The 26,331-nt window shown below is 39.4% G+C and overlaps 1 protein-coding gene across 1 annotated transcript; it reads right to left on the bottom strand.

Moving 5' to 3' along the window:
* Positions 1 to 3,140: 3,140 nt before the first annotated feature.
* LOC109075057 (gastrula zinc finger protein XlCGF8.2DB-like) lies at positions 3,141 to 25,323 on the bottom strand. Its single transcript, XM_042721240.1, has 2 exons — positions 24,899 to 25,323; positions 3,141 to 6,908 (listed from the first exon to the last, which is right to left on the bottom strand). The coding sequence occupies exons 1-2, from the start codon at positions 25,002 to 25,004 to the stop codon at positions 5,941 to 5,943; spliced, it is 1,074 nt and encodes a 357-aa protein (XP_042577174.1). The 5' UTR covers positions 25,005 to 25,323; the 3' UTR covers positions 3,141 to 5,940.
* Between the last annotated feature and the right edge of the window lie 1,008 nt (positions 25,324 to 26,331).

The raw sequence follows: 26,331 nt of genomic DNA, 5'->3' as shown, positions 1-26,331 counted from the left end.
CACAAGAAGTACCTGGACCAAGATCCCAACTAAACAAAACACTGTCCACCACAATGGTGACTTCAAATGAATCAAAGATCAACATTTTAACCTCTGTTAATTCTCAATAAGAGCTTCTCTAGATGTCTGACAGAAATAAAGTCAATCTAATGAGTGAAGCTGCTGAAGCTGTTTTTGGAGATGTTTGATCCTCCTCTGGTGAGATCTTCCGAGATTTAATGTCTTTGATTTGCAGTTGATTTTACCACATGCTCAATCATCAGTTATTTCATTTGATTTTAGGACAAACACAGTGTCTGGAAATTACATTGAAATAACATGAGTCTAAATCTAATGCATCCTGAGAGTGTTGATTTGGTCCAAAAACAGTATAAATTATGCCTAAATGAACCTTAAATTATGTTGTAAATATTTCCACTGACCACTTTTGAACTAGTTTTTAACCTTGTAAGGAGGTTCTGTGAATGTCTATATTGGACGTACAGAACACGTCAAAAAAAGATGTCATAAAAACTTTCATTCTGGCTCCTCAGTGGATGTCCTTTCAACGTATGCAATGACATAAAAAGACATCCACTGGACGTAACTTTGCCCAGTGGGTCATTGTTACGTCCTTAGGGACGGTTAGTGTTTCTGTGTATTTTGTTTCTCTTTTCGGTGTCCTTTTGCCTCTCTTTTACTGTCAGTCTAACAGGCTGTTGCTGATTTGCTGTTTTGCCTGTCAATCATCTGTGACGAGTTGATTGGGTGTGCCCTGTGAGGGCGTGATCCTCATCCTCCCGATGCTTAACACCTGGGGAAGAGCTATTTAAGGGAGATGCTACTGCCGGTGCAAGAGAGAGACTTTTTGCTTTGATTTGGTCTTGTAATGTGTCTTGTTTTGCTTTGATTGACTTAGTTTTGTTAAGTGAGTTTGTCATGTGAATGTTGCCTGTTGGGATTGCCCTAAGAACTCCTTATGTGTGAGCGTTGAAAGTTTTAAACAGCTCTTCAAAGCTGGGTTGAGCTGGAAGGAGGAAAGGGGTTTAGGTAAGCATGTCACGTGACATACATTTACACCCATTTAGATGGAATTTTGTCTATGCACATTAGTTTAGGGATTTGTGCCACTCTCTGTATTTTTGTTTGATTAGTTCGAGCAGTTTAGTTACGACGTCGCGGACGTTGAAGACTTTTTCTTTGATCTTTTGTTTTTAGTTTAGGAGTAGATGGTTTCCTTTTTGATTGTTATTTTATTTGGCACAATCCAGGTTTCCCCTTTGTCCCCCTCAGTTCCTAAAAATTATCTTTGTTTAAATTGTTTTTCTTGATGTAAAATGGTTAGTATAGTTAATTTAATAAATTAACTTTATATGACTCTTGTGTCTCTCGGTTTTCTCATTTCATTCAGTGATATGGTTGACAGGTGCCCAAACTGGTTTAATGTTCCCCTTCTCAATCCCTAGATTTTTAAGAGCTAAAGAAGGGTCGTAACAGTCATTGCCAAAGAAGCTGGCTGTTCACAGAGTGCTGTATCCAAACATTTTTTTTATTGGTCTTATGAAGTATTCTAATTTGTTGATGGGTTTTTGTTGAATGTGAGCCAAAATCATCACAATTAAAAGAACCAAAGACTTAAACTACCTAAGTCTGTGAGCACTGAATTTATTTAATACGAGTTTCACAATTTGAGTTGAATTACTGAAATAAATGAACTTTTCCACAACATTGTAATTTATTGAGATGCACCTGTAAATCTCTCAGAAAAAAAATATAGGATGTTAAGTCTCTGTGAGTTCGTCCAGATCGATAGTAGCAGCTTCAAAAACACTCCAATCAGTGAGGTCGAAACAGGACCACTATGTTTCGTTGGTCCATCTCTTTACAGTCTTTACTACAGGTTTAGCAGATTTAAGTTTTTTTTTTTTTCCTGTAGGTTGGTATAAGATGAACCAGGCAGTGATCAGACAGCCCCAAAGGTGCTCGCGGAACAGAGTGATATGCATCCTTTATTGTGGTGTATCAGTGATCTAATATGTTACTGTCTCTGGTGGGACATGTAACATGCTCTCTGGATTTTGGCAGTTCACAGGTGAGATTGGCTTTATTAAAGTCCCCAAGAATGGTTAAAACAGAGTCCAGGTATTGTTTTTCTGTCTCTGTGATCTGATCAGAGAGTTTCTGTAAAGCCAGGCTCACGTGCGCTTGCGGAGAGATGTAAACACTCACAAGAATGAACGAGTGAAACTCCCGCATCGAATGGACTGGCTGGCAGTTAACAAAGAGCACTTCTAGATCTGAACAGCACATCTTCATTAACACAGGTAAATCTGTACACCACCTATCATTGATGTAAAAGCATGTCCCGTCGCCATACCAGTTTTCCCGTTGATTCTGCATCACGATCTGCTCTAATGATTGTGTAAATATGAGAAATACCATGAACTGCTTGCCTAATAATTTATTAGGCATTTAAAGCTCTAGCTCTAGTGGCTTTCACTGTAACAGCCCAGCCCCTTTTCTTTATTTTTTTTTTGTCATGAGATTGCAGGGACAGAGGCTCCACCTTCATGGATGTAACTCCAGTGCTGATCATGGGCTGCACATGTGGCACACCTATTTAAGAGGCTCATGGAATTGAGTTCACTCTCTCTCATTTTTGTCTCTGTCTTTGTTTGAAGAGTGGGTTGATATTTTGATGTTCCCATTTGTTTCCACAACTCCACAAAACCTATTTCCAACAGTTATTTGGTGTGTTGTTTCTTTTATTATTCTTTAACATTTGGACCCTAGACATTATTTGATTAACCTGAAATAAATGTATATTTTCTTTATTGAAACTTAATTTGTCAAGTGTCCTCTTTATGTTGTGACTTTGAGCCGAGTCGTAACAGTCACATGTAAAATTAATATATTAATTTTTATCCAAGCAGAATCAAGGGGAAATCAAAATGGAAAACAAGTTTAGCTCAAAGGGAATTATTTATGACATTTATAGGGAATTTGGTCAGAATCACTGTTTTATGGCTGATCAGACGGCCAGCGATTCATTGAACGAGCCTCATAACATCAATCCAAAAAATAGTAAAAACACTTTGTTAGCATGGAACAAGATCAGCAGTTTAAGACATTTAACTTGTAAGCAAGATACTACTCTTTTCAACGTACGCAAGACTTTATTGGATTAGTCAAAAAGACATGTAAACTAATCTTACACAAACTCACACATTCACACAAGTTGCAGAATAAAGTGAGGAAAGAATGAGTTCGAGAGTGAAAATGTGAAATCCCATGTTTATAGCAATATAGGCAATTGCTTAGACCTGAGCCTTTAATCAAGAAACCCTCGCATTGAGTTTCTCCGTGAGGCTATTAAACTTTATATTAAATGCACCAGTTCAGCAAGAATCTTGAGGTTGTGCTTGTGTTGCCTTTGTTTTTAAGGGAATTCATTTTGTATGGCATGGCTGCAGAAAGGGGTTTCTGTAGGTTGTTGATTGGCTGGAAGTTCAGTAGTCATTGGAAGTGATGTCTTGGGTGTTGGCTGAAGGATGGTGTGGAGTCGTGTACGCTGGTTGAGGTTTTAAAGCTGGTGCAGACAACGTCTGACATGGCTTTGTGGCAAAACTTAGAACACAAAACTCTAAACAGGAAAAGAAAGAAACTGATCTAGAAGAAATAAAAACTGATAAAAGACTCATGGTGGTTGAGTAGCAGCAGGCATGCAGGCCAAAGCCCGCTGGAAGAGAGCTTGAAGAACAAAAAACAGTGGCAAAAAGGCACAAAGCCAAAAAAAAAAGAAAAAAAAATGGTAGCAAAAACCCCAAAAATGCTACATTTGTTGGTGTTCTGAGTTTTTAATCTCATCAGTGGGACACATGTCAAAAGGTGTTTTGACCAAATAGACATCGTCTTATTTCGGGGGGTTGCAATGTTTCACCTCCCAATACACAAATCAGCGAGTCACAAAGTCTGAATTTCCCATCGCAAGCAGAGTATAATTTACACATGATTTCTATGACAAGAATATGATATGTTGAATTCTCAAACACAAACATACCAAACATGAATAGAAACCTATGAACTGTTCAATAGTTATTAAAAATGACATACACAATCAGTGATTAGAACATCATAGTCCAATGTGTTGTTTACATTCATCATATGGAGTTATGCATCAGAATGCTATTTCTTCATTAGTCTTTTTAGCATCATTTTGATTGATCTGATGCACTCTCTGTGTCGTTCTGTTAATGTGAGAGTGTGTTCTGTGAGGAACAAAAGGTCAAAAGGGTCTTGAAAGAATCTTAGTCTGGTTCTTGTCTTCTAGGTGGAAGTCATTCGGAGGAAGTCTTTAGCTCTTGATTTCTATCATGGATTTACATGTGATGGTCATGCTGTGTGTCTCTTTGACCATTAATCTTGGTTACTTGCCCCGAATTTGACAATCTCCTTCCTGAGTTGAATTATCAGTAAGTGTTCTTTTGTTTTAATGCAGCAAGCTGTTCTCAGTTGAAAGAGTTGGTTGGTTAGGGTTACTTCAGGCTGGTGATGGGATCTGATTTATGATCACCTGTTGTCTTGAGCCTCTTTGTGGAATTCAGCTCTTTGCGTTTTAACACTGTTCTGTTTGAATCTTAAATTGTCTGATTTGCTCTAAACTGCTACATTGTTGATACAATGAATAATACATTTAAAGGGGTCATTGGATGCAAAATTCACTTTAACATATTGTTTGAACTTAATTGTGTGTTGGCAGTGTGTGAACACAACCACCCTACAATGATAAATGATGATTTTAATCCCCATATATCATAACCCCTTTCTCAGATCAAAGCGTGTACAAATTCTTGGCTGTGTGACATCACAAAGAACCAGGCTCCAGCTAAGACTGTCACCTAAGCGATAGAGGAGTACAGTAGTTGGATGTCGTAATAGATCTAATAACGTTCAGGGTTCAGACAAGCTCTCTCGGTTTAAATCTAGATTAAAGAAATTTTTTAGCCAAGCATTTACACAATGTATGTAACTTCAGCTATATCTGATCAAATGCACATTTTCATTCTTTTGCTTGGGTTGAACACATCATCTTTGCTTAGATGGAATAGCAGCTACAATAATTTTGTCTGTTTGCTTCTCTGTTTCTGTCACGGGACTTGCATCCCGAATTTTGCTTAATCACAATGTTTAATTGCAATTGCAAAGTTTAATCGCAACATATAATCATTGCCGTTAAAAGTGTTCACTGTCTGTTTGATTACGTGTAATTTGTAACTAACTGCATGATTCTTACTGAACCTTTCTGCCATAGTCACCACCAATAACCTGAGCCTAAATGTAATGTAGAAAGTTAATATTTTCTGTAAAGCTGCTTTGCAATGATGGGTATCGTGAAAAGTACTATTCAAATAAACTTGAATTGAATGTAAATATAAACACCGCAGTCGTCATTTACTCTGACATCTGAAGACTTGATTTTGTTTTTGAAGTTAATGTGCCCCAATCTACATAAACGTCTATGTTTGCGATCCAGCTTCACCAACTGAAGTGAGTATAAGTTTTTATTCATTTATTTTTTATGAATCATTGCGAATCGCCTTTCCTGATAATGTGCTAGTTAGCAAGTTTGGCAGCTTAATGTAGCTAAAGTTTAGTCTCACGAGAGTGGCTTATCGCCCCACTGAAGCGAGAGGAGGGGTGAACACAGCTCATTAGCATTTAAAGGAACATGCACCGAAATGGCTCGCTGTGAACAGAGCTGTTTTTGAGAGGGTAAAAATGGTGTTGTTTTACAGTACAGTTGAGAAATTTTAACCAATGTTATAGACTTTTTATTAAGACCCTAAAGAATCATATAAACTTGTGGAAAATGGGAATTCAATGACCCCTTTAACATGTTATTCTCAAGGTATCCTTTACATGCCAAAGACTTTCCACACTGAGAGACCAGATGAAAGGCTTTTATGAAGTGTGAGCTACCAAATGAGTCTTAAGTTGTCCTTTTTGTGTAAAAGTCTTTCCACATTGAGAGCAGGAGAAAGACTTTTTTCTAGAATGTATAAACATGTGCCTCTTAAGGCTTGAGTTATGTGTAAAACTCCTTCCGCACTGAGAGCAGCTGAAAGGCTTTATCCCATCATGAATTACCATGTGCCTCTTAAGGTGTACTTTGGTTGTAAAACACTTTCCACACTGAGAGCAGGAAAAAGGCTTTTTCCCAGTATGAATTACCATGTGCCTCTTAAGGGATAATTTGGTTGTAAAACTCTTTCCACACTCAGAGCAGATGAAAGGCTTTTTTCCAGTATGTATTAACATGTGGTTCTCAAGGTTTACTTTATATGTAAAACTCTTTCCACACTGAGAGCAGATGAAAGGCTTTATCCCAGTATGGATTAACATGTGGTTCTCAAGGCTTGATTTACATGTGAAACTCTTTTCACACTGAGAGCAGCTGTAAGGCTTTTCTGAAGTGTGAGTTAACAAATGATTCTTAAGTTGTATTTTCTGTATAAAACTCTTTCCACACTGAGAGCAGCTGAAAGGCTTTATCCCAGCATGAATTAACATGTGATTCTTTAAGCTTGCTTTCTGTGTAAAACTCTTTCCACACTGAGAGCAGTTGAAAGGCTTTATCCCATCATGAATTACCATGTGATTCTTAAGATTTCTGTTACATGTGAACCTTTTTCCACACTGAGAGCACAAGACAGGCTTTTTTCCATCATGAATTAACATGTGATCCTTAAGATTTCTGTTACATGTGAAAGTGTTTCCACACTGAGAGCAGCTGAAAGGCCTTTTGATTTCTGTTTTTTTAATGCTGCAACTCGCAGATTTTTCCTCATTGACATCAGGAACATTCTTATCCAGATATTTCTCATCCACTTCTTTCAGATCTCGTCTTTCTTCTTTCATTTTCATCAGTCCTAAAATTAAATCATTATAAACACGAAAATCAATTGGTAAGTTTGAAAAGTAAAAGGATAAAATATTTGTGTACAGATGAAAATTATGTCAAAACTGTCCCATTTTAACACAGATCCATGAAAATGTCTAAAAACACTGCATTATGCTGCCAGGCCAGTAGCTGGCGATGTCATTTTATAAAGAAACACTATAGATTGAGAGCTCAAGCAAACAGGGTTTGTTTTTTGATGGTTTCCTGTAATTTAATTAGGGCTGCAACAACTAATCAATAAAATCGATTGTTATCAATAAAGAAAATCACTGGCAATGATTCTCATTATCGATTAGTCGGGTCTGCCCACAGTGCCTGTCCAACTTCAGCCGGTCATGTCAAATTATAGCACTGAATTACACATTTATATGGACAAAATGCTAGGGATGCACCGATCATGATTTTCCATTGCCGATTCCGATACCGATTTCCGATTTTTTTTTTCTTTAAGCAACAAACAAGAAAGAAGGAAAATATACATAAACAAGATGTTTATTTGGTATTCAATAGGCCAAACAATAACCGTAACCATCTGAAATTAACGGCAGTGACTGCACAGTTAGTAGCCTACATTCAATACAAACATAGATGGTACAGACATCAGCATTTAGCTTTTGTTTTTGAATTGGGTTGAAACTACATAGAACAGGCCTTAAATGAAAAGATTAACTGTAACCATGTGAAATTAAAGGCAACAACACAATCAACACACATTCAATAAGATGTTTCTTAATCAGCATTCAGTATTTGTTTTAGTTTTTACATTTGGTTTTAAATAAAAAAGGTCTTTACCAGTGAGACTAAATAAAAGTATGCTATATAAATAAATTATTCCAAAATGTTAAAATCATGTTGGTGCGAATAAAACTAAGATGCAAAGTGTTTCATTCATCCAATTAAAAAAAAAAAAAAAAAAAAAAATAGGGTAATGATTCACATCTGTATTTTTTTTTACTGGAGCCAATGAAAAATAAATAACTATTGGCTTAAGTTAAAAAAAAATATAGATGTGAATCATTACCCTAAAAAATTTTAATTGGATGAATGAAACTTTTTTTCAGTGTGCTACAGCAGGTGATTTTTAAATCAAATTAAGTCAATGTAATTTTAAGGTAAAAAAAAAAAAAATCATCTTATACAGAACTGACGTTTACCTCTGGCTTTTCAAAAGTGTATGCAAGTTCTACTTTACAAAAAAAAAAAAAACGCATTTCAGTTTTGTCACAGTTTAGTCCGTTTCGTTCATCCAACACACGAGAGGTTGAGCTGAACATCCCTTCACTGTCTGCGATTGTGTAGGGCGCGGACAGATACAGTATTCTCGCGCAGCTTCAGCGAGCGCAGGAAAGGAGCTCTTATTTGTGCGCCAGTACACCAGCGGCTGTTCACTTCCTGCTATCTGTGCCTCAGACATGTAACTCTGCACTTCCAGTGCTGAACGACTGCCCGTGTCCTGCGCACAGATTTCAAAATACTTCCACACAAATGACATGATAGCGAATGATTATAATGTAGTCTGTGCATGCAGGCGCACTTCCGGAAAAATCAGCTGAAAAAATACCAAAAACTGGCCGATTGCCGATCGCGTATTTTAAGCAAAAACCGGCCGGTTCCGATTTATGGCCGGTCAGACCTTGGGGGACCTGCGGAAGCAGTGGACTGAGTCTGGAGTAGAAACATCCAGAGCCACCGTGCACAAGCGTGTGCTTTTGAACCAGAAACAGCGGCAGAAGCGCCTGACCTGGGCTACAGAGAAGCAGCACTGGACTGTTGCTCAGTGGTCCAAAGTACTTTTTTCCGGCTGAAAGCTAATTTTGCATGTCATTCGGAAATCAAGGTGCCAGAGTCTGGAGGAAGACTGGGGAGAAGGAAATACCAAAATGCCTGAAGTCCAGTGTCAAGTACCCACAGTCAGTGATGGTCTGGGGTGCCATGTCAGCTGCTGGTGTTGGTCCACTGTGTTTTATCAAGGGCAGGGTCAATGCAGCTAGCTATCAGGAGATTTTGGAGCACTTCATGCTTCCATCTGCTGAAAAGCTTTATGGAGATGAAGATTTAGTTTTTCAGCACATCCTGGCACCTGCTCACAGTGCCAAAACCACTGGTAAATGGTTTACTGACCATGGTATTACTGTGCTCAATTGGCCTGCCAACTCTCCTGACCTGAACCCCATAGAGAATCTGTGGGATATTGTGAAGAGAAAGTTGAGAGACGCAAGACCCAACACTCTGGATGAGCTTAAGGCCGCTATCGAAGCATCCTGGGCCTCCATAACACCTCAGCAGTGCCACAGGCTGATTGCCTCCATGCCACGCCGCATTGAAGCAGTTATTTCTGCAAAAGGATTCCCGACCAAGTATTGAGTGCATAACTGAACATAATTATTTGAAGGCTGACTTTTTTGTATTAAAAACACTTTTCTTTTATTGGTCGGATGAAATATGCTAATGATGTTCCATCTCCACCTGTGGTTACTGCTTGTCCTGCTTCATTGGGTGACATGTATATCTCACAGCAGTATCCAGAGGTATTCATTTCATGTGCACTCACGCGTACAATGAGTAAAAAAAACAACTGATGCAAAACTGAACGATAAGGACCTTGTGAATTCACAGAGGGTAATACCTGGTCTCCTTGCTTTACCTTCTGTTTCTCATCAGGTCTAGGTTTCTGCTCAGAGAAAAGATCCATCTTTGAAGTCTCTTTTTGATGCCATTTTGTCTCCAGAGTTAGAAGAGAGTTCAGTTAATGGGTACTTCCTTAAAAATGAGGTACTATTGCAGAAGTGGACTTTTAACGCAGAGGGAGGTTGGACTAAACCAGTCAAAAAGGTAGTTGTGCCTGTACCTTTGCGAAATACTGTCAGGTCATTCTGGTATTAATAAGACCTATAAAAATTTGCTGCAGTATTTTTACTGGCCTCGTATTAAGGGTGATGTAAGACAGTTTATTAAGACTTGTACAACCTGCCAGCTAACTGGAAAACCAAATCAAACTATAAAGCCTGTGTCTTTATATCCCATACCTGTTATGGAACAGCCATTTCAACATCTTTGGGTTGATTGTGTTGGGCCTTTACCGCCTTCAAAGTCTGGTAGTGTGTATCTACTGACAGTGATGTGTCAGAGCACTCATTATCCTGCGGCATATCCTTTGTGTTCAATCACTACTCGATCAGTTGTAAGAGCATTGTCCCAGTTTATATCTATTTTTGGTATCCCAACCCTCTACATTGCGAGTAAATCACTCAAATTCATTATGGTGACTAAATGATGTCTAATATTACTCTTTACTTCAGGATAGATTTCAATACATGGATTGGAGTATGTTTGCTTCTCAGGCTGCCTGTGGCTCTCACACGGACATTGATATCTATATCTCCTCTGTACTAAATTACATCAACACCACCATTGACAGTGTTACAACAGAAAAACAGATCACAACATACCCTAATCAGAAGCCGTGAATGAACAAGGAGGTGCGACTTCTGCTGAAAGCCCGCAACACTGCCTTCTGGTCAGATGACGCTCAGGCCTACAGCAAATCCAGGGCTAACCTGAAAAGGGGCATCAAAAAGGCCAAGTACTGCTACAAGCTGAAGGTAGAGGAACAGTTTTGACCCCCGACGCATGTGGCAGGGCATCCAGGTCATCAGTGACTACAAGTCAAGCAACTCCACTCCAACGGTCATGGACGTCTCCTTCCTTAACCAGCTAAATTACTTTTATGCTCGCTTCAACAGCGACAGCAAGGAGACGGCAACCAAAATCACACCCTCAGCAGACCACCAACCTCTCAAACTCACCACCACAGATGTCCACACTGCATTGAGCCGGATCAGTGCACGCAAGGCTGCTGGCCCAGACGAGTGCTTAGGGCATGTGCAGAGCAGCTTGCAGGGGTCTTCACAGACATTTTCAACCGGTCCCTCACCCAAGCAACTGTGCCAACATGTGCACAACAACTGTGCCAACCATTGTGCCAGTGGCGAAACACTCCTCCCCAATGTGCCTGAATGACTATCGTCCCGTAGCACTTACACCCATCATTAGTGCATTGAGCGACTGGTCCTAGCACACCTCAAATACTGCATCCACATAGTGACTTCAGTTCAGCATTTAACACAGTCATTCCCTCCAAGCTGAGCACAAAACTTGGAGACCTGGACATTAACACCTCCCTCTGCAACTGGATTATGGACTTTCTGACCAACAGACCTCAGCATGTTAGGTCAGGCCACACCCACTCCACCACCATCACACTAAACACCGGCATACCACAGGGCTGTGTGCTGAGCCCATTCCTTTACTCCCTTTACACCCATGACTGCAAGCCTGTGTATGGATCCAACTCCATCATTAAGTTTGCAGATGACACCACGGTGATTGGCCTCATTAGTAACAACGATATGACTGCCTACAGGGAAGAGGTACAGCACCTGGCCATATGGTGCGCTGACAATAACCTGCTCCTTAACACCAGTAAAACAAAGGAGCTCATTGTGGACTTCAGGAAGGAGAAAAGAAGCACGCATGACCCAATCCACATTAACAGGGTGGTTGTTGAACGTGTCTCCAGCTTCAAGTTCCTGGGAACCACCATCACGGAGGACCTGTCCTGGACCACAAACACCTTCAGTCTGGTCAAGATGGCTCACCAGCGCCTCTTCTTCCTCAGGACACTAAAGAAGAACCAGCTGTCTTCAGCCATCCTGGTGAACTTCTACCGGTGTGCGATTGAGAGCATCCTGACCAGTTGCATCACAGTCTGGTATGGGAACTGCTCAGCTGCTGACCGCAAGGCACTGCAGAGGGTGGTGAAAACTGCCTGACACATCACAGGGACACCACTTCCTGCTATGGAATGGAATGCATAGTCGATATAAAAAACTGGATGACGAGTAATTTCTTACTGCTAAATTCTGAAAAGACAGAGGTGTTAATTATAGGACCTAAAAACTGCATGTAATAACCTAGAACACTGTCTAAGACTTGATGGCTGCTCTGTCAATTCTTCTTCATCAGTTAGAAACCTACGTGTGTAATTTGATAGCAATCTTTGCTTAGAAAGCCACGTTTCTAGCATTTGTAAAACTGCATTTTTCCATCTCAAAAAAATATATCTAAATTACGGCCTATGCTCTTAATGTCAAACGCAGAAATGTTAATCCATGCATTCATGACCTCAAGGTTAGATTATTGTAATGCTCTATTGGGTGGTTGTTCTGCACACTTAGTAAACAAACTACAGCTAGTCCAAAATGCAGCAGCAAGAGTTCTTACTAGAACCAGGAAGTATGAACATATAAGCCCGGTCCTGTCAACACTGCACTGGCTCCCTATCAAACATCGTATAGATTTTAAAATATTGCTTATTACTTATAAAGCCCTGAATGTTTGAGCACCTCAGTATTTCAATGAGCTCTTGTTACATTATAATCCTACACGTCCGCTGCGTTCTCAAAACTCAGGCAATTTGATAATACCTAGAATATCAAAATCAACTGTGGGCGGCAGATCCTTTTCCTATTTGTCACCTAAACTCTGGAATAACCTACCTAACATTGTTTGGGAGGCAGACACACTCTTGCAGTTTAAATCTAGATTAAAGACCCATCTCTTTAACCTGGCTTACACATAACACACTAATGTGCTTCTAATATGCAAATCCGTTTAAGGATTTTTAGGCTGCATTAATTAGGTAAACCGGAACCGGGAACACTTCCCATAAAACCCGATGTACTTACTACATCATTAGAAGAATGGCATCTACGTTAATATTAGTCTGTTTCTCACTTATTCCAGATAAGAGGGTCACTGCAGTCACCCGGATCCAGTATGTATCCAGCCCAGATGGTGGATCAGCACCTAGTGAGGACCTCTACAGCCAGTGGAGACAGTGGAGACCAGGACAACTAAAGCCCAGATACAGATCCCCTGTAAAGACCTTGTCTCAGACGACCACCGGGACAAGACCACAGGAAACAGATGATTCTTCTGCCAATCTGACTTTGCTGCAGCCTGGAATTGAACTGCTGGTTTCGTCTGGTCAGAGGAGAACTGGCCACCCAACTGAGCCTGGTTTCTCCCAAGGATTTTTTTCTCCATTCTGTCACCGATGGAGTTTTGGTTCATTGCCGCTGTTGCCTCTGGCTTGCTTAGTTGGGGTCACTTCATTTACAGCGATATCATTGACTTGATTGCAAATGAATGCACAGACACTATTTAAACTGAACTGAGATGACATCACTGAATTCAATGATGAACTGCCTTTAACTAATTTTGCATTATTGACGCACTGTTTTCCTAATGAATGTTATTCAGCTGCTTTGACGCAATGTTTTTTTGTTTAAAGCGTTATATAAATAAAGGTGACTTGACTTGACTATGGAGGACATCCAGAGGAAAGCTGTCTACATCAAGCTTGCAGCATTCTCAAGGACTCCTCTCACCCTGACCATGGACTGTTTAACCTCCTGCCCTCCGGGAGGCGCTTCAAGAGCCTTTTTCCCTGCAGCTGTCTCCTTGCTGCCCTCTGCCCTCTGATACCCCCCCACACCATACACACAGACTCCCCCACCTCTTCACCACTACTTCTGACTGATTTATTTACAACAAGCAAAAAACAGTAAACTGGTTATCACTTGCACTACTGTCTGTTCATCCAGAAACATCCAGTGTGTGAGTTGGAGGCTAAGTATAAGTTTAGCACAGATATATTTTCACTCGCAAACACTCTTACTCTGACTGAGGGCTTCGGAGTTTCACTCTCCGTCAAGCGATCAGTGATATTTCTCAGTTCATCTCAATGGATATGCAGCGCACCTTTATTTGATGTACCGTAAACTCTAGTGTGAAGGCGCACAAATCACCGTCGATTTCTCTCACACACACACAGTGAGAGAGTGAATGAGAATTGACGTGCTACATTTAAACAATATTCTTTGTTACTGTCAAAATAATGGCATTCCTATGGAAGTCCCATTGGCTGGCGCTCACCTATTATCATCCCTGTTTTGATTTCAGCAAATCAGTTCAAGTGAACGCACACAACCTGATAAATATTCTTTAATCCAGCAGCTCATTAATCCTTAGTAATCCTTTGTGTGTTTTATAGTTCTTATTATTAGAATTTGTATCATTATTATCCTATCAGTATTTTTGTTAGTTTTTTCCCCATTTCTTTTTGTCAGAAAAACATTGAATGACAGAAAAAACAACCACCTCTCAAGTTAAAATGTTCAGTTATAATGACTAATATGCATTCAAACATGGTTATCAAATTTACTTCTAATTACTTAAGTTATATTAAATAATACTTGATTATTATAAAGCTTGACTGACTCATGTTAAAGGTGTATTTAAAAAAAAACTGCGCCAGTTTACAAATATGATCTCAGTCCCATAGACTCCCCATGTTAAAATGCCCAACTTTACAGTAGAAAAAAAAACATGTTTACAGCTTGGTTCAAAAAATTATTTTGGTCTATATTGCTATTTTGCCCTTCATGACAACTTTGAGGGGGATGATTTTTTTTTTATAACTCATCCGTTTAAATTATATTAAGCCTTAAAGTTCTGCATAATTAAGGGCGCGGCCACTTGAGTGACAGACGGATTGCCGCTGCTGACAGTGACGTCGAGCTAGGTGGGCGTGGCTTCAGCAACTAGCTCCCGCCTTTTTGCCCATTTTCGATAGTCCAGGAGAGTCGTGCGGTGATATGCTGCCAAGATGGCGACGGCCCGCTCTGCACACTTTGAGCTTCAAAAACGCTCTTCAGGAGTCTACGGGTGACATCACGGACACTACGTCCATGTTTTTACAGTCTATGGATTAGACACAATAGATCAAGTGCGTACCATGCTGAAAGTCAGGGTGCTTTAGAGCACTTCCACCAGACGTTGAAATCTTTGTTGAGGGTATATTGCACTGAGTTTAAGGGTGACTGGGAGGAAGGCTTACCGTGGTTGCTGTTGGCTGCACGTGAGGTCATCCAAGACAGTTTGGGATTTAGTCCCAATCAGTTAGTCTTTGGACATAGAGTACGGGGACCGTTGGTAGTACTGTGTGATGGTGCTCTACAGGAGGAGCCACCACAGAGTTTGATCCAGTATATACATGGTTTTCACCGACTTTAGTTCTGGCTCGGGAATTGGCAAGAGAAAAATTGGGGAAAACCCAGGAAAAGATGAAATGTTGGTTTGATCACAAGTCAGAGATTCGCATGTTTAGCCCAGGAGATCAGGTGTTCGCTATGTTTCCTTTACCGGATTCTCCTTTTTGTGCGAAATTTTCAGGACCTTACACTGTGCTTGGAAAAATGTCGGATCAAAATTATATACTTTCTACCCCTGAGCGCAGGAAGCATACTCAGTTGTGCCATGTGAATTTTTTTATTAAAGTCTTTTTATGCTCGTAATGTTGCGTCTAAGGTAATTCCTTCCTCTGTTGCCTTAGCCAATTTGACTCCTACAGGTGAATGGGAACAGGATGTGAAACCTGATGATGTAAATTTACAACCTCGTCTAAAAAACTCTGAAACCTTGGCTAATTTAGAAGAGTTATTGGAGTGAGTTCATTGACGTCACTTCCTGTTTGTTGCTGTCGTATGCCTCTAGTTTGAGCTCCGTCACGTTATTTCTCTATCGTCTATTTTTTTATTGTTGAAATCTATTTTATACACCATCATTTTCATTTCTATAACGTGTGAATATATCCCCTATCGTATTCTACAACAAAAACAATCAGCGCGCCTTGTTATCACTAGTTTTATTTAGATTTCCCGAGTCCGCTAGTAGCTTATAGCCCATTAGCATCACCAGTGTGGTTGTCGCTAAACCCGCGTGCATCGCTAATACTCTATTCACACAAATTACAATTGCTTTACTCACTGTAACTTGCTTAAATGGCGGATGTTTGTCTACCTTTGAGTGCAGGTGACGACACGTTCGAGATGCATTCGGTGCAGCTCGAGCTGGAGGCCGTGGAGAAGCAGATTCGGGCCCTGGAGCAGAGGCAGGCCCAGCTGAGAGAGCAGAGAGCCGCGCTGGAAACCTCCCGGGCTGACGCTCACAAGTCCAGGGTAAGTATACAGCGCGCTGCTAACAGTCCCACCACCTCCACCCCGTGTGTTTCTCTGCACAGGCCCGGTGCACACAGGACGCGATCTTCCCAGATGTCCTTCACTCCGGCGCCGGGACACCACGGACCCTGGGTGCATCCGCAGCGGAGGACGCGAGCCAGGCCCCGGGCGACGACTTCTCCCCCTCCGGTCTTCGAGATCTCCACACGGAACTGCTTCTCTCCCCTCCGCTAGACGCAAAGATACCCGCGATCCTGAAGGCCACTCCATCGTCCGACACGTCCGTGCTACGTTAGCCGAAGGTAAAGTGCACACTCACTGTTTCCCTGGTGCTCGTGTTCTCGATGTTTCTGCGCAGATACCCGCGATCCTGAAGGCCGACGAGAGCCCCAGAGCGGTCGTGCTTCACGCTGGGGTTAACGACACCACGCAGCAGCAGACGGAGACGCTGAAGAGGGACTTCAGGATCCTGATCGAGACGGTTCGCAGCACGACGCCCGCGGCGACGATCACTGTGTCAGGACCACTGCCCACGTATCGACGAGGACACGAAAGGTTCAGTAGACTTTTTCCACTAAATGAATGGTTATTGTCATGGTGTAAAGAACAGAAACTGCTCTTTGTTAATAATTGGAATCTTTTCTGGGAGCGACCTAGGCTTTTTCCGCGCTGATGGCCTGCACCCCAGCAGAGTCGGAGCGGAGCTGCTCTCGGACAACATCTCCAGGACTCTAAGCTCCATTTGACTAGTAAGCCAATTTTCAAATAACTGCTATGATGGCTTTTGTTCTACCCGCTTAAATGTTAGAAGTACTTGCGCTGTCCAATCTATTAAGACTGTGTCTGTTCCCCGAATAGTGAGGTCAAAACATAAATTTAATGTAGGATCTAAAAAATATCTTATCGTGATTAAACCAGAAAAACATAAAATAAATGAACAAAAACAATTTTTAAAGTTTGGGCTCATAAACATTGGATCACTCACACCCAAAGCAGTTATTGTAAATGAAATGATCACAGATAATAGTTTTGATGTACTCTGCTTGACTGAAACCTGGCTCAAACCAAATGATTATATTGGTCTAAATGAGTCTACTCCACCAAACTACTGTTATAAACATGAGCCCCGTCAGACTGGTCGTGGGGGAGGTGTTGCAACAATATATAGTGATATTCTCAGTGTTACCCAGAAAACAGGATACAGGTTTAAATCATTTGAAATACTTATGCTTAATGTTACACTGTCAGATATGCAAAAGAAATCTATTGTATCCCTTTCTCTGGCTACTGTGTATAGACCACCAGGGCCATATACAGAATTCCTAAAAGAATTTGGAGATTTCCTCTCAGACCTGTTGGTTACCGTTGATAAAGTGCTAATTTTCGGAGATTTTAACATTCATACAAATGATGCATTAGGACTTGCGTTTACAAACTTATTAAACTGTTTTGGAGTAAAGCAAAATGTCACCGGGCCCACTCATCGTTTTAATCATACGCTAGATTTAATTATATCGCATGGAATCGATCTTACTGACATAGATATCGTACCTCAAAGTGATGATGTTACTGACCATTTCCTTGTATCGTGCATTTTGCGTATTGATGATAATAACTATATAACCCATAAATACGCATGAACTAGACAAAATGACTGGCAACATGGGCACTATCTTCGCAAATAACCTGCCTGATTTATCTCAACTGCTCTGTGTACCCATAAATACGCATGAACTAGACAAAATGACTGGCAACATGGGCACTATCTTCTCTAATACATTAGAAGCTGTTGCCCCCATCAAATTGAAAAAGGTTAGAGAAAAACGTACTGTGCCATGGTACAACAGTAATACCCACTCTCTCAAGAAAGAAACTCATAGTCTTGAGCGCAAATGGAGATAATTCTAACTTGGAAGTTTTTAGAATTGCGTGGAAAAACAGTATGTCCAGCTATAGACAGGCTCTAAAAACTGCCAGGGCCGAGCATATCCAAAAACTCATAGAAAACAACCAAAACAATCCAAGGTTTTTATTTAGCACAGTGGCTAGATTAACAAATAACCAGACGCCACCCGATCTAAATATACCCTCACAGTTAAATAGTAATGACTTTATGAATTTCTTCACTGATAAAATAGATAACATCAGAAATACAACAACAAATGTAGATTTCACAGCATCTAATACTTTAGTTTTATCCATCGCACCCAAAGATAAACTGCAGTGCTTTACAATTATAGGACAGGAAGAGCTAAATAAACTTATCACTGAATCTAAACCAACAACATGTTTATTAGATCCTGTACCCACTAAATTACTGAAAATGTTGTTACCTGTAGCAGAAAAACCGCTTCTCAATATTATTAACTCGTCGTTATCTTTAGGTCATGTCCCAAAACCATTCAAGCTGGCGGTTATTAAGCCTCTTATTAAGAAACCACAACTAGATCCTAGTGAACTGGCAAATTACAGACCCATTTCAAATCTTCCCTTTATGTCTAAAATTTTAGAAAAAGTTGTGTCTGCTCAATTGTGCTCCTACCTGCAAAAAAAATGATCTCTATGAACAATTTCAGTCGGGTTTCAGGCCCCATCATAGCACAGAAACTGCACTTGTTAAAATTACAAATGACTTGCTTCTTGCATCAGACCAAGGCTGCATCTCATTGCTAGTTTTACTTGATCTTAGTGCTGCGTTCGACACCATAGATCACAACATACTCATAGATAGATTACAAAACTATACAGGTATCCAAGGGCAGGCTTTAAGATGGTTTAGATCCTACCTGTCCGATCGCTACCACTTTGTTTATCTAAATGGGGAGTCATCTCAATTATCACCAGTAAAATATGGAGTGCCACAAGGATCTGTCCTAGGTCCTCTGCTATTTTCAATATGCATGTTGCCCCTTGGTAATATTATTAGAAAATACGGAATTAGTTTCCATTTTTATGCAGATGATACTCAACTATATATCTCAACAAGACCAGGTGAAACTTCAAAACTATCTAAGCTAGCAGAGTGTGTTAAAAATGTAAAAGATTGGATGACCAATAATTTTCTCCTATTAAATTCAGATAAGACAGAGATATTACTTATTGGACCAGAAAACATTACACAGAATCTCGTAGATTACAATTTGCAATTAGACGGATGTACGGTTACTTCCTCTACTGTCAAAAATCTAGGTGTTATATTAGACAGTAACTTGTCTTTTGAAAATCATATTTCCCATGTTACAAAAACAGCATTCTTCCATCTTAGAAACATTGCCAAGCTAAGAAACATGTTACCTGTTCCTGATCAAGAGAAAAGCTAGTTCATGCATTCATGACCTCTAGCCTGGACTATTGTAATGCACTGCTAGGTGGTTGTCCTGCATCCTCAATAAACAAGCTACAGGTAGTCCAAAATGCAGCGGCTAGAGTCCTTACCAGGTCAAGAAAATATGATCATATTACCCCAATTTTACAGTCTCTACACTGACTACCTATTAAGTTCCGTATCAGTTACAAAATATTATTACTTACTTATAAGGCCCTTAATGGCTTAGCTCCTGCGTACCTAACTAGTCTTCTACCACTCTACAACCCATCACGCTCCCTAAGGTCACAAAACGCTGGACTTTTGATAGTACCTAGGATAGCAAAGTCCACTAAAGGAGGTAGAGCTTTTTCGCATTTGGCTCCCAAACTCCTGGAATAGCCTTCCTGATAATGTTCAGGGTTCAGACACACTTCCTCTGTTTAAATCTAGATTAAAAACACACCTCTTTGGCCAAGCATTCAAATAATTCATCTCATAATTTTGGACTGCAGTTATATCTGATCAAATGCGCATTATTATTCTTTAACTTGGGTTAAACTAATTAATTTTACTTGGCTGGAACAGCAGCTACGCTAATTATGTCTCTATTTGTTTCTCTGTTTTGCCACGGGATTTACATCCCGTGGTAACTAGGATTTACACGAGCTCCAGTCTGGATCCAGAACACCTGAGAAGAGATGATGCCAACCCCTCAGAGGTCTTCAGATGATGCTAACCCAGAGACAACATACAGACTACTACATTTTGCTATAAGTTTGATTGCATAATTGCTGTTAATAGTGTTAATCGTCTATTTGTTTACGTCTTTTATTGATTTTTCTGAACATTTCTGGCGTATGCACATAAACTGACAGTCACCACTGATAAGCTACTACTAAATATTGTAGAAACTTAATTTTTCTGTAAAGTTGCTTTGCAATGATCTGTATCGTAAAAAGCGCTATACAAATAAACTTGAATTGAATTGAAAGTTATTAAAACATCTATCTTGTGAACAACAATCTGATTTGAAGTCTATGTTGACTGAATTTTCAGGTCTCTTTTCAGATACTCCTTCTCGGACACACTTGATTGAAGACGATATAGATGTTGGAGATGCTAGTCAGGTTGGAGCAGGAGCCGTTTTGTTGCGACTGATGAGGATGATATCGATCTCCCTATAAGTTATTTTTCATGAAAGTTCTATTTATATCAGCCCAATTATTCCACTATCGAAAAAGAGGCTTTAGCTTTGATTTGGGTTCTGCAACATTTCCAAGTTTTATGTGTCTTGTGGGACTATGCCAACTGTGGTATACAAAGACCATAACCCCCTTACTATTCTTCACTCGCTGCAGAATCCTAACCAGTGTTTGTTTAGGTGGTCCCTTTTCTTACAGCCTTCCTCTTTGGAGATTCGTCATGTGAAAGGGGCAGACAACATCTTGGCTGATGCTTTGTCTCGTGCCCCATGTGGTTGAGAAGATTCTGAAACCCTTCTTTCCTCTTTTCTTTCCTGTTATTGGTTTTATTGGTTTCTAATGGGATCTCTCCCTTTTAAAAGGGGGGAGGTGTTATGGTTTTGTTTTGGATTTCTTTTCTGTTCCATTTTTCTTTGCTTTTATAGGTTACTAGATAAGGATCTACACCAGTTACCAATTTGGGACTCTATTTAAGGTGTCTGGGCTTTGTTGGAAGAGGAGCTTACGTCCTTAACCTGCAGTTGTGCTCCGAAGCTGGACCTGCACTTTGTTAATTGTTTGTTCAAAAAGTGAAACTTGTATATAACATTCATTCATTACACACAGACTGATATATTTCAAATGTTTATTTCTTTTAATTTTGCTGATTATAACTGACAACTAAGGAAAATCCCAAATTCAGTATCTCATAAAATTAGAATATTGTGAAAAGGTTCAATATTGAAGACACCTGGTGCCACACTCTAATCAGCTGATTAACTCAAAACACCTGCAAGGGCCTTTAAATGGTCTCTCAGTCTAGTTCTGTAGGCTACACAATCACGGGGAAGACTGCTGAATTGACAGTTGTCCAAAAGACGACCATTGACACCTTGCACAAGGAGGGCAAGACACAAAAGGTCATTGCAAAAGAGGCTGGCTGTTCACAGAGCTCTGTGTTCAAGCACATTAATAGAGAGGCGAAGGGAAGGAAAATATGTGGTAGAAAAAAAGCGTACAAACAATAGGGATAACCGCACCCTGGAGAGGATTGTGAAACAAAACCCATTCAAAAATGTGGGCGAGATTCACAAAGAGTGGACTGCAGCTGGAGTCAGTGCTTCAAGAACCACTTCATACAGACGTATGCAAGACATGGGTTTCAGCTGTCGCATTCCTTGTGTCAAGCCACTCTTGAACAACAGACAGCGTCAGAAGCGTCTCGCTTCAAAAAGGACTGGACTGCTGCTGAGTAGATGCAAATTTCATTCTCCAACAGGACTTGGCACCTGCACACAGTGCCAAAGCTACCAGGGGGTATTGTAAAGAGGAGCGGTATTGTAAAGAGGAAGATGCGATATGCCAGACCCAAGAATGCAGAAGAGCTGAAGGCCACTATCAGAGCAACCTGGGCTCTCATAACACCTGAGCAGTGCCACAGACTGATCGACTCCATGCCATGCCGCATTGCTGCAGTAATTCAGGCAAAAGGAGCCCCAACTATGTATTGAGTGCTGTACATGCTCATACTTTTGATGTTCATACTTTTCAGTTGGCCAAGATTTCTAAAAATCCTTTCTTTGTATTGGTCTTAAGTAATATTCAAATTTTTTGAGATACTGAATTTGGGATTTTCCTTAGTTGTTAAAATAAATACACATTTGGTACATGTCAGTCTGTGTGTAATGAATGAATATAATATACAAGTTTCACTTTTTGAATTGAATTAGTGAAATAAACCAACTTTTTGATGATATTCTAATTATATGACCAGCACCTGTATATCGCACATAAAAAGTTATCGTGACAGGCCTACTAAAACAGTTCAAGCATATAAAAATGTTTCAACGTTATATACCCAGATAGATGTTCACTATATCCTAGGGCTGGACGATTATGGCCAAAAATCAAAACCTCGATTAATTGAACATTTTACCTCGATTACGATTAATGAACAATTATTTTGTTTCTGTTGTGTTTTTTTGCCCTCATAGTTCACTGACAATGCTTGTATTGTAAATATGATTGACTGTTTAAGGTGGGATATTTTTTCCTATTGAAAAAGCGATCTGACATCATAGCTCACTATCAGCAGTTATTTTATCTATGTTCGTAACATTTCTTACAGATTATTGTTCGGCGTAAGAGATAAATAAAGATCAGATAAAGATAAGTTAGCACAGTACCAGTACAAGTGATTGCGTGTGTGAATTAGTCATACAGTCTCTATATTATTGTGAAGCTGTGGGTTGTAAATAGCCTAGTTCCTTCAAAAGTAGAAAAATATGCTATAATAAGTTTTGAGGTTCTAAGCTACTTTAGTGATAGATCACAGGTAGGGTTGGGTATCTTTTGGGTTGTTTTCAATACCGGTGCCATTTCGATACTTTTAAAACGGTACCGGTGCCTAAATGGTCCCAGAACTGATACTTAAAAAAATAAAGCAACAAAAAAAAACTAATTACAACAAAAAACAACACAAAAAATAAAATTAAAAAAAATCCATAGCTTTCACACGCTCCTTGGATGTTCTCATTTCCCAAACTTCCCTTACTCTAAGGCTAATAAATGTATTTCATGATCTGGGTGATTGTTTGATACAAAACCACACATAATGTTTCTACTGTATCTCTGTCAATCACTCTGATATTTAGTTAAAATGAGTGCTGTCTGTCTTTAATCAATTCTGTGAATGACTGTATGGTCATTCTTTATAAAATAACAACAGTGTCATTTGTAAAGTACAGTCTTAGGCACATTAGTATTTTCACCCCAAAAAAGGGGTTTTAAGCCAGTTATTTATATATTTTGCTGTAGTATGTCAGTAGGAAATATCAGTTTCCAAACATTCATTTTGCCATTAATTTTAATGAAATTCTAGTGAGATTTTTGAATGCACAAGCAGTCTGACAATAGCAAAATGAAAGTTTGAAAATGTAAACTGATATTTTCTACTGACACACGACAGAAAAAGATATAAATAACGAGAACACCATTCTTTGGGGTGAAAATACTAACGTGCATAAGACTTTTCCACAGTAGTGTATGTATAAAGTATGTATAATTAAATTAAGTATATTTAAATAAGTGTAATTAAAGTATGCATTCATATGTGTAAAGGGATAGATTGTCGCTGGAGGTAACAGCTGTGGTGTGATGAGCGGTGAACGGAGCGAAAACTTTACAGTAGATGAGAAACGGATTGCTCCCTCGTGACCTTTTGTAAACTGTATTTATAACAAAGAACTGCACATACAGATATTCTAACAATCTATCGATAAACACAACTTTTTCTGTTTGAGTCCGCTCACTCTGCTCTTTAAGGTTAAAATACTTGCACACCGCTTACATGGCTATCACGTAACGGGCTGCGCGCTTAACTGGATGTCGCAGCAAGGGAAATGCTAATATTCAAGCATTTAGGTGATGGTTTAAGCTAGATTTTCCCATGGTTTGTGTTGGATAGGTATCGGACATAAGTTAGGTATCGGATCATATTTTTTTTCTCCGCTCCGATCTCGCGTTCTGGGCCAGTATCGGCACGATACCGATGTCGTGGATTGGATCGGGACATCCCTACACGATATATATCGGCCGATGATTAATGCGCATCTAGTCAGTAGGGCCGGTTATCTAATCAGCGTTAAATACCATCAGGTGCATGATTTCACAGAGCATGCTATTAGGAGAAACAATGTTAAATAAATTAAAATAAATAAAAATCATAAATCAAATAAAAATATATACATACATATACACACACATATACATATATATATATATATATATATATATACACACACACACACACATATAAGATATCGGCCACCTCTGCTCTCAAAGATATCTGCATTGGCTGTCAAAAAACAATATTATTCGACCACTAGTTGTGAGATGTATGCATAATCCGAAAGCTGAATAAATAAACTTTCCATTGATGTATGGTTTGTTATGGTAAGACAAAGTTTGGCCAAGATACCGCTATTTGTAATATATCTGGATTCTGAGGGTGCAAAAAAAATCTAAATCTTGAAAAAAGTTACAGTGAAAAGTAAGAAACAAGCAAATATGCTCTACTGAGACATGATTTAATATAACCACAGTCCTATAGCGACTTCACTTAAAATGTGGTTTCTTACTAGCATAAAAACAAATTCAGTCTCATACGCTCAGAGTTAAACACTGTTTTATGATTTCAAAAGGAAAAATAAAGTCTAATTAAAGTAATAATTATATCTCCTCAGTGTCCGTTCTGTCTCATTTAAATAAGAACTTTGAAACATGGATTTAAGACATTTTAATGATAGTTAAGGTCTTATTTTTACACAAAGGATCTGTGAATGTACCACAAATATTCATTAAAGATTAATGAAGAATAAACACCAACCTCCTTGTTCCTCGTGAGATATGCAGGTTTCTGGTTCCTCGTGTTTTATTCTCCAAGTTTCTGGTTCAATTGTGATCTCTTCACTCTCTTCTTTAACAAACTCCATCTTCACAGCAGCAGATCTCAGTTCAGATGATACTCCTCCAGATATTCCTGCTTCAACACTTAGTCACGACTGTGAGGATATTACAGATATTTACTGACCTGATTCAAAAACTGTATTTGTCTATTCACAGAAACATTTCTAACCGTTTGTATTAAACCAGCATCACAACAAAACAACGGAGAGCGCGGTGAAACTAATCTTCTTCCTCTGAGGTTTAATGGTGTTTGTCAAATAAACGAGTGTTTTAGCGCCACGCGCTGGACTGGAGAGTGAAGCGGCGAGAGGAGGAAAATAATACGGACAAATAACGTGCGTCTACAGTATAAGGTGAGCTTACTTTTTTCCTTTGAAATAGCCGATCTGCACAAATAAATGATAGAGAATTATAGACTCGAATTGTATTTGATCAACACCAACAGTCTTCAAGAGTGAGGATTGGTAGAGAAAAATGAGAGCAGTCAAATATTTAATTATAAAATCACACAAGGTTCCCTAACAGTTAAGGGCCACCCCACTGAATACTTCATATTTGCTTCCAAAGCTCCTCGGTTTTAATATTTGATTTTTTTAGGGAACCTATTAGGCAAACTCCACTTTAACATGGCGTTTGGACATAAATGTGTGTTTAAAGTGTGTGAACACAACCGCCCTACAATGATGAAAATCCATCCACTCCTCATTTTTAATCACCTGTAAACCAAATCAGTCTCACTTGGCCTGCCGTTTTGATTCTCTTGAAGTAATAATACATCACATTGCTCATAAGCCACAAAGTGAACTAGAAAAAAAGTGGCTAGCAAGTAATTTTCGTTCCCACACCTGAGCACTACTTATTCAATGCATTTGAATGCATAAAAAAACACTTCAGCTTCGCAGAATGTCACCAGCCATAATAAATGATATGCATAAAATTGAACAAACCGGATGTTTTATACATGAACATTTTCAGCAGGCACTGTGCAATCACAGAAAGATAAAAAAACAAAAACAATTCCTCACTATTAAACAAAAACAAAAAAAAACAATACAACAATAGATTCATCACAGTTTATGATCAATCTGAAACAACTCAACAATAGATTCATTACAGCTCAAAATCTGCCTAAAATATGACACAGTTCATCTTTACTCATCAGTATCATCCCTAACATATTGGCACTAACATTAAGGTGATAAGACGTGCCAATTCTCGGGGACATGGACTTTGATGTACAATGATCATTCAGCGCAGCGCAAACAACCAACACCTGGTTATTTTAGGCAATTTAGGAATCCTGTGCCGAACCTGTTTCTGGGAAGTGCCATGCCTGTTCACCACATAAATCAG

The sequence above is a fragment of the Cyprinus carpio genome, chromosome B3 (genome assembly GCF_018340385.1).
Source record: "Cyprinus carpio isolate SPL01 chromosome B3, ASM1834038v1, whole genome shotgun sequence".
Lineage (NCBI taxonomy): Eukaryota > Metazoa > Chordata > Actinopteri > Cypriniformes > Cyprinidae > Cyprinus > Cyprinus carpio.
Note: the sequence above shows the minus strand (reverse complement) of the source record. Positions and strands in the feature narration are given on the sequence as shown.

What these genes read in the sequence shown, in the direction of transcription:
- LOC109075057 (XM_042721240.1), bottom strand. Translation starts at nt 25,004, where the DNA reads ATGGAGTTTGTTAAAGAAGAGAGTGAAGAGATCACAATTGAACCAGAA. An exon ending in ATCTCACGAGGAACAAGGAG is followed by an intron (nt 6,909 to 24,898) that starts GTTGGTGTTTAT and finishes ATTTAATTTTAG; the next exon opens with GACTGATGAAAATGAAAGAA.